We start from the raw sequence: 9,020 nt of genomic DNA, 5'->3' as shown, positions 1-9,020 counted from the left end.
ACAAGTACGTGAATCAACGGAGAGGCAAGTTGCCAACAATTGATCTACTTGTTTGTGCCGATGGGTCCAAAACCACGGACTCCACTGAGGTGGCCGCAAAACTCAACGATTATTTTGCGTCCGTTTTCTCAGCGGAAGAACAGACAGGAGAAGAGCTGAAAATTGATAATAAGGCCAAATTGACCTTGAAAACGTTCTCAACCATGGAAGTCCTGGCTAAACTGAACGAACGAAACGACACCCCAAGCTCAGGGCCAGATGGTATTTCCGCATCAATTCTTAAAAAAACTGGGCCTTTCCGTCGCGTGGCCAAAGTCGATCATCTTCAATCAGTCAATGTTTGAAAGAACAGTCCCCAAAATTGGCGCTTAGGAAATGTTACCCGAATATTCAAAGGGGGTGATACACTAAACAGATCGAACTATCGGCCAATCTCCCTAACTTCATCCATATGCAAGGTGATGGAGGGCCTCTCCTGCAGACGGCTATTATGACAGAGGTGGAGCAAGAAGAAGCCTTGTTGAGAGACCAACACGGCTTTCGAGCAAGACGATCGTGTGTCACTGGACTAATACAACATAATGATTACGTCACTAGAGTGCTTGACTGGGGGGGAACAGTCGACATAGTGTATCTGGATCTGGCCAAGGCCTTTGATACGGTCCAACATACTCTCCTTGTGAATAAGTTGTCTCGGGTTGGCGTTGGTGGAAATCTAGCCAAGTGGATCCTTGCTTGGCTGAGCAATAGAAAACAAAGAGTCGTAATAAATGATTCCTACTCAACGTGGAAAAGTGTTTCCTCAGGCGTCCCTCAAGGAAGTGTCTTCGGCCCAACACTGTTCATCATCTTTATTTCTGATCTTCAGGTTGAAGATCCAGTGCACCTCGTAAAATTTGCAGACGACACGAAGATCTTTTGCGAAATTTCCGACCCATTTGACCATAAGAGACTACAGTGTGGACTGGATTCCGTCGCTGATTAGGTTGGTGTAAGTGGGATGGAATCCAAGTGTAAGACTCTCAGATTTGGGCGTGGTGGTACTGGTTGATCGTATCAATTCAAAGGCCAACCTCTCGGCGGGGTGGAATCCGAAAGGGACCTCTGAGTGATAGAGGAATCCTGAACTAAAATTCAGCAAGGATTGCGCATCAATAGCTGGAAAGGCGAATCAAGTCTTGCGATTTCTAAAGCGACACTTTGAAACTAAGGATCCAACAATACTAACAAAGTTTTTCATAACCTGCGTTAGACCAATCCTCGAATATGCCTCACAGGTATGGTCGCCTCGTCTCGTTAAAGACATCACATTGTTGGAATCAGTGCAGCGACGGTTCGCAAGAATGATCCCTTCACTGAAAAGCCTGACCTACCTAGAGCGACTGGAAACATTAGGCCTAGAACCACTAAGAGTGAGGAGAGTTAGATCTGATGTCATCTTGGTGCATAAATTCATCCATGGAATCACCGATCTCTGCCTTCCCAAGGGGCAGGAGCCATTCATTTTCGTAAGAAATTTCATTGAACGCCGAACTTGGAGCTCTGCAAATGGTGATTTAAGGATTCCCTATTGCAGGCTTCAATCCCGTCGGAATTCGTTCTTGGTGAGAGGGGCAACCCTGTGGAACAAGCTAGCCCTAGATGTGAGAAATATGCGGGAAGGAGAGAACTTTAAACGGGCATTGAAACGCCATTCGATACCTTAACCTTAATCCCCTAGTGAAACCACCACTTCCATAAATTACCCGCCCTTTGCTTCAAACTTAGGCTGTGCTTTTATTACCACTTTCCTTTTTGTTTTTATAATCATTTGGTATCCGCAATAACCCATACTCTAATTCACGGACTTCTAGAAATAAGGACTGTGAACGAGCTTCCCGGCAAATCGGCATGCTTCTTGGTCATAGCCACTCTGACCTACTTTTCGAATTAAATGAATAAAATAAGAAACGTAGATCTATTCAATTAACGGTAGGTCAATTTTATAGCCTTTAAGTGTAAAGTCGATCGTTTCAAAGTAATGTTGTCAAAAGCTTATTTAGGTGACCAAGAGTAGGCCGCAAATTCAAATATTTTGTAGTGTTTACTACATAACTACAGAACATGTCTCCTGAGTGCCCTAAGCATAGGTTTGGGCTCAAACTTGGCTGAGTTCATCTATTCAACAAGACCTTGTGGTCGTATGAAGTGCTTATTTGGAATGAGATGAGCGGTTTAGGAGATAGCATATTTTTGCTTCCGTTTGCAGTCCATATCTCTAGAAGTCCGTGTCTAATTATACACCACAAGGTGTCCAAGAGTGTGTGTTACAATAAACAATTCGAATCTTAACAATGCATAATCTGTCCTGTGATGCCATCTTTAGGGGTAGATGATAAGTCTTCACAAAACGCCACTCATAAAAATCTATCTTTTCGCCTATCCAATAACTCAGCCACTCACTCTAAGCGAATACTGGTATTTCTAATTCGATTTCCAATACCTGTTCTACCCCTTCTCTTCCCAACTCCATCTTGAATAAACATGCTCATTTTAAATATCTCAAGAGCCAAAAAGAGTAATTCATGACAATTACATTTACTGAAATTTTAGATGGCCCATACTTCAAGTTTTTGCCTCTTCAAGACCATACTTTGGTTATATTTTGTTTATATTTGTTTATGTTTTGTTTCCTAGAATTTAAAGGTTTCCAGCCAACATGTTATGATAATGAGCATTAATATTGTTTATTTCCTTAGCACTGCATTACTCCCATTCTTGGCCATGCTCGTTTGGCTTAGAGGACTGTATTTAGAAGAGTACAATGGTGAGTTCAGCACAACTTAGTGGTTGAATTTTGAACCTTCGGTTCCGTAGCAAAACATTGAGTTCATAGGCATCCCAGATCCAAACCAAACACATTTAGATAAAAATATGTGGCTCTACGAGTTATACGTATATGGCTTTAGCTACCCTTGATATACCCTTAAACATACTTCGAATGTTTTAAACACCCATTTATAAGCCACGTTCTCCATTTTCTGTTGAAAATACATCATTGGAATCCAGTGTTGCTGCAATTGCTGTTAATGATGCTTGAAGGGTAACTTAAGCCCTAGAACCCACCCTTAAGGCACAAAAATTTATAAACATGTTTTTAGTTTGGATCTTGGACACATGTAAGCTCATTGTTTTGGAACAGAATAGAAGGTTCAAAATTCAACGGCAAGGGTGCGCTGACCTCATTGTCTTACTCTTCTAATACAGAGCACTAGTTTGGCTAAGCCATGAAGGTCTCAGTTTAACTGGAGGTCTTTCAAATTGTGGCCGTATACCCCGGTAGGCTTTGATCTCATTAGGAAATTAGGATAAGCTAAAACGATAAGTTAGGCCTTACCTTGGATCGGTTTTCACCCTCCATCCTGTGTAAGAGGTTACTGCTGATCATTTCCAGTCAATATAGTCCAATTTTCACGTATATTGTTGTTTATAATTCAAACAAGTCAAATTTCATGGTTCGTCCATCTTGTATCACGTGTTTACCTCAGCATAACTTGGACAGCTGAAAAACTTAAAAGTAGGGACAAATCTTGGTTGACAGGAATTCCTCCAGCAACGGCTTAACACTGGCCATGTTCCGGCCTATAATTTCGAATGTTTATGGCGAGGGAATTTGCCTGGCTTGGAGAGCGTGACCATGACTTTTTCAATTTCTGGTCGGGAGGTTGAATTCAATGGTTTCTAAAATTTCCGTGATACTATTAAGGTACATTTGGCGGCGTCAAATATGTCCAGTGTAACGTCGTCCATGTCTAAGCCTAGAGGGCTTGTCAGAGAAAAGTCACTCCAACCAAGCCACTTGAGACCTAGGTTTGAACACATTTTGGTAGTCGGGCAGCAGGGTGTCGGGCTGATCAACTTCTCTTGCGTTACGCTCGCACACACCGTACCAGGAAGCCGCGAGGTAGCCAAAAAAATCTCAGAAATCTCGTGAGTGTCGCTTCTCTGGCTAGCCCTCTAGCTAAGCCAATAGAAATAATTGTTTTCCTTCTCCTCTCCCGGCTCTCGTTGTGGACAGACAAACGTAGAAATAGAAGAATACGCTCTAAGATGTCTGACTTTTGGCAAGGTATTTTTCACTGAACAACTTATTCTTGATCCATAGGGCTAGTCAAGTAAACGCGTTCATGGACAACTGATGTTATTTCATGGAGTAAAATCAAAGGCAACATGCCCAGCCAAACCGCACCAATGTGCATGCATTGGATTTTGACATTTTTTCCATTTTACATGCTTGTCTAGGCAATTAGCATTGTGGTATTGAGCAAATTTGATTGTGCGTTCAGTGATTAACACCAAATATGCTCATTTAGTAGGGTTTTGTAACACAACTCGCTCAAAATCACTTGATTACTAAAAATTCAATGGGCGAATGCAAGGACACTAAAGCAAGGAAACGCCACCTTTTTGTGATCACCAAACCTTTCCCGCCAAGTAAGGCCTAAACTTTTGCCGCTGAAATTTTTGAATGTCAGTTATTGGCATAATTATTGAACAAATATGTGACTAATATCATTTTCGTAACCATTGATGGTATGTGCTTAAAACCAGGCATTCAGATAAACTTAAAATGACTTTAAACATGTCTTAAAGTACAACAACTGAAAAGCGCTAATTAGGCTTTCTTGATAAAACAAGAATTTGCTCAAAACACAATCAATAAATTCTCTTTTGCCAAAAATATTATTTGTAGAAAATTCTTTCAGACACATCTTGACCAAATTTCAAGTAATTTGACGCATTTGTTATGAATCTATGGTTCCTACTCTAGGAATGGCCCTCAATCCAAAAGTAGACATACTGTAGCTCTGAGCTACGTATTGTTCTTTAAACTCATTTTGGATGCTTCATAATCATGAAATAATAATTTAAGAGATATGGCACCTGTTTTATTTGACTATTTTGGTATTTTGGATGCTTGTGCAAGAAAAACAATTTATTGGAGTCCAAAGTGCAAATTGAGGTCTAGTCTACTGTACTTTGATATTTCTTTGTGCCCCTTAAATAATGCCTGCCTTTTATGCAAACTTCCTAATAAGTAGAAATTTAAACTCTACAAAAAGATAACTCATTCATTTCTCCCCAATGCCGCCTGATGTTTTTTGTCAAATGTGCGGGTTTAGATAAAATTATCAATTGTCCATCCAAGATATTCTAATATGTTAACACACATGCACTTGTGTACATGCACTTTTATCGCTTATTCCATACATTTTTTAATATTTTGTCAGTGTACATTACCCATCAATTAATAAAATGACTCTTGATGATTTTCTATCTATGTGTGGTTTTGAGCCAATTTTACGCAATATTTCACCAATTTCAATCAAAAAACAATTTGATTGTTTTTGATTAATTTGATGTTCATTATTCTTCTGACTTTCAAGATTAATTTAGAAATATGTAGTATATGGACGGAGTTGTATATCAAGGAGATCATTATTTAATTAAAAACACCTTAATGTACTATGCAGTACGGATAATCTTGTTTTATTCATACTGGAGTTAATGTCTTGATTCAACGCAATGGCCTAAGTTGGCGGTGAGGGGAAATCCGTGTCGTTTCCTCTCTTTAGAGTCCCTGGCGAATGGTGCGAGTTGACTGTGATGTTTGTCTTAGTTCTCTCTCCCCAAACTGCCCAAAGTCAGGGAGCTGGACCACATATTTCCTTGAATTTTCTTTCCTTGACATCCCCCATTCTAACACCATAAATGCACTACCAACCCCTTTGAGAGACCTTTCAAATCTTATAGGGGTAACATTGCAAGTACTTTTGGCATCTAAATAGAGATAAGCAAAGAGCTATATATTGTGTACTTAAGCATACAAGCGACTTTTCAACATCATCTTTTTCCATTAAATTGTGCTAAAAATTCAAATGCTAAGTTTAGAAAAAGTAATCCTTTTAAGTTTGTCACCAAAAACTTGTGAAACTGTGCTTTTCCTTGTACCATTGGATGAAAATGATGATTGCAAAAGTCTTGGCACATTATCAACCATGCAGTATACAATCCTCTTGTAAAATGATTATTTACATGTCATGATTGCTCACCCATAAAGATTTTGAAACGTTTCCCACACGAGCTGATGGCTTATTCAGTGTGTCACAATACTTGGTTAATGAATTTTACATCTATTTTTTTTCTTGACAATCCTGGCATCTTAGAGCGTATTTTCTCGTTTCTACGCGTTTGCTTGTGCACACTTAAACGAAACAGAGGGCGCTTCCTCTGCTCAATGAGAAGGACTGTACATAATGAGAAAATCATTTCTTTCCAAATTTGAACTACTTCACCGGTATCAGTTTTATGGGGATAGCAAGCCTCATGCCTTTTTGAAACTTGGAAGCCGAATGCCTGTTGACACCAGACTCTAGAGGCCGCCGCGACTCGATCTCAAATTTTCCGCGGAAATGGGCTGGATGTCCGAAATGCTCACCAGAGTGCGTGAATGTTTGTCCACGTTGCTGATGCGAATCCAACTGAAGTTTCTCAGGGCTGCCAAGTCGGCTCTTCATCGGCCCAAACTCAAGTTTCACTCCCATTTCTCACTCACCCTAGCTATCCCATTCAAAGCTGAACTTCATCTATCGTACTGCCCAGACTACAAAGTCACACCATATCCTCAAAAAAACGCCAAAAACTTACCATCCATTGGTCTTAAACGCGATCATGACGAGCCCCAATGGCCTAGCTGACCTTAGGTCTACCTCTGGTATGGCCACACTGAGGGCCACGATCCGGAGTTTTTCGACACTTTGGAACATCTCACCGATTGCGGTCCGTACTCTGTGCCATTTAACCGGAACTGGTGCCCCCACCCTTGATTGCCCCGCCCCGCCCTAAATCTAGTAGCATGGTGCTTCTAGAGACGGATCAGGTTCGAGAAGAGCGGCTTTGAGTGGGGACGTCCTCATGGATTCATGGGGATACATGTGTTTGTTTGTGTTCTGCTTTCAGTTTCTGTCTCGTTTGACGCTCATGTTCGACAAAGCTCGGACCAAAGGCCATGTGGCCGTCACCATGAAGCGATGTAAGGCCACCTACCTACTTCTTGAGATGGGTTTCTAATCCGAGGCTGTTGTCCCAGGTGATCTTTTACTTGGTGGTTTTTTTTGGTTTTTTCAGATGACGGTCGTACTCAGCCCCCGCCCCGCACCAATCCTCGTCCCAAACCCAAGAAAGGCCAGGCCCCGCCCAAAAAGAAGGAGGCGGTCCGCCCGGAGTTGCCGCCTCAAGGCGAATATCTGTGTTTACTCCGGGCCAAGCTTCACCATGAAAAAATCAGCTCCGTTGTAAGTAAACCCAATGTGAGATGCGAGATATTCTTCGGCAATGGGTTGACCATTCTAATCTCATTGAACCCATCCGGGTCATGCTTGCATGCATCATGTGTGGAAGGTGGCGACCTAGAAGGTGGCGGGCGAACTAGCGCTCGGGGATCTGGTGCGTCTTGGACCGACCAATGGCTGGTTTTTGAGGCTGGTCTGGGCTGTGTTTTAGCGCACGTTGTTAGCACGCTTTAATTTTGGCGTGACGGCGTCTGAACCATATGTCAGGCCCACAATGAATTTATAGGTCCAATGTGGGCCATTTCTTGGAAATGATTCACCCGATACAAACGAGAAATTCTGTGAAATCATTTAATGCTGACGAGCTATCTCTGTGCTTCCTTGATCACCCCTGAGACGCCCCTTTTATTTGTTTCATTATCAACATAAACATAAGCCGATTAAGTCCCTCAACCCGGGAGCTCCTAGGTCGACATTTTCGTCAATATGCTTCTTATGCAAATCAGCTATTTAGCTTGAAGGACCTCAGTTAGGGTTCTCAACTCGAGCAAAAAATAGGTACGGCAGAGCAATCAAAGATCAAGAACGAGTCTTGAAGCAATCCTTTGTTTGAGTCCTAGAAAGGCAGGGTCACGTTTTGACAGTCGATTAAGCATTTTCGATTTTTACTTCTGTACCCTCTTTTACTAAAGATGGGAGCCCTAACCAAGGTCCTTTAAGCTTAAAAGCTGCCTTTCCGGTTCTGTACACAGGAGTTGAAGGGTTAACACACAGGATTACCCCTAACCTAACCCAGCACGAGAGGTATGGCAACCCAAACATGTCACCACAAAAAATGGGGTGACGAGTAATTGGTGGCCATTACAATGTACCGAGTTTGACCTGGTCGGACGGGACTGCATAGTATTCAGTTTCAATTTGGCCAAAAATACGGATTAGGGTTCACATTTATTGATGGGTGATTAAGCTCGTTCTGGCCACACGTATAGATGTACATACAAAAATGCATCATCATCCTTTATTTTTAATGAACACACTTAATTAACCACATCCGTTTGGCCCTCACTCCAAAAGTGGTCAGTTCCTTTAAAGGTTTGACTCGCTGTGGCCGGAAAATGAACGGGACCTTAAGTACGTCCAGTAATGTAACTCTCAAAAACTCACATGATGCACAAACGGGTTACCCAAAAACTGATATCACCACATCATATCATCCATGTTTCTTGTGGCTTGAATGTGCGTTGTCTACAGCTCTAAGTCAGTCCTGAAAATAATGCCAAAACTTAAAGCGATCCAAATCCCAGTGCGGGTTCTTTCACTTGAGATTCATCATTTTTCCTTTTCGCAAATCTCACACCTGATTACGGCAATCTTAGATCTTGATCGTGCGCAATTCACATTTCAAATGAGTTAGGCATTCCTTAACTCTACATCAATAGCAAATCAAACTATGTACGTCCTCTCTTGAAGGGTATACCTAAATGAAGCGTCTACTTTGTGCTCCCTATCGACTAGAATAGATCGATTCCATGTTTGAAGTGTCTTCGCGTGCTTTTCAGATTCCTTCTCGTGATATCAACAAATTCCAAATGGCCTACTGTAATCTACTCCGATCTAATATCGACGGTCTCAAGAGGCAGAAGAAGGTGAAAACGAAGAAAAACACCACGGACTAGATATCCCCCCCCC

At 41.7% G+C, this 9,020-nt stretch overlaps 1 protein-coding gene across 1 annotated transcript in view; it reads left to right on the top strand.

The window, feature by feature from the left end:
- The first annotated feature begins 6,757 nt into the window (after window positions 1-6,757).
- LOC131883325 (signal recognition particle 14 kDa protein-like) overlaps window positions 6,758-9,020 on the top strand; it is a 2,272-nt gene continuing 9 nt past the window's right edge. Inside the window, exons 1-4 of the mRNA XM_059230777.1 lie at window positions 6,758-6,919; window positions 7,000-7,072; window positions 7,168-7,334; window positions 8,891-9,020. The exon at window positions 8,891-9,020 is cut by the window's right edge and continues 9 nt beyond it. Of these exons, the coding sequence (XP_059086760.1) occupies window positions 6,896-6,919; window positions 7,000-7,072; window positions 7,168-7,334; window positions 8,891-9,007 (381 nt within the window). The 5' untranslated portion in view covers window positions 6,758-6,895 and the 3' untranslated portion in view covers window positions 9,008-9,020. The remainder of the gene's footprint in view (window positions 6,920-6,999; window positions 7,073-7,167; window positions 7,335-8,890) is intronic.

Source organism: Tigriopus californicus, chromosome 7 (assembly GCF_007210705.1).
Source record: "Tigriopus californicus strain San Diego chromosome 7, Tcal_SD_v2.1, whole genome shotgun sequence".
Lineage (NCBI taxonomy): Eukaryota > Metazoa > Arthropoda > Copepoda > Harpacticoida > Harpacticidae > Tigriopus > Tigriopus californicus.
The sequence above is the reverse complement of the archived record's forward strand: the minus strand, read 5'-3'. Positions and strand labels throughout refer to the sequence as shown.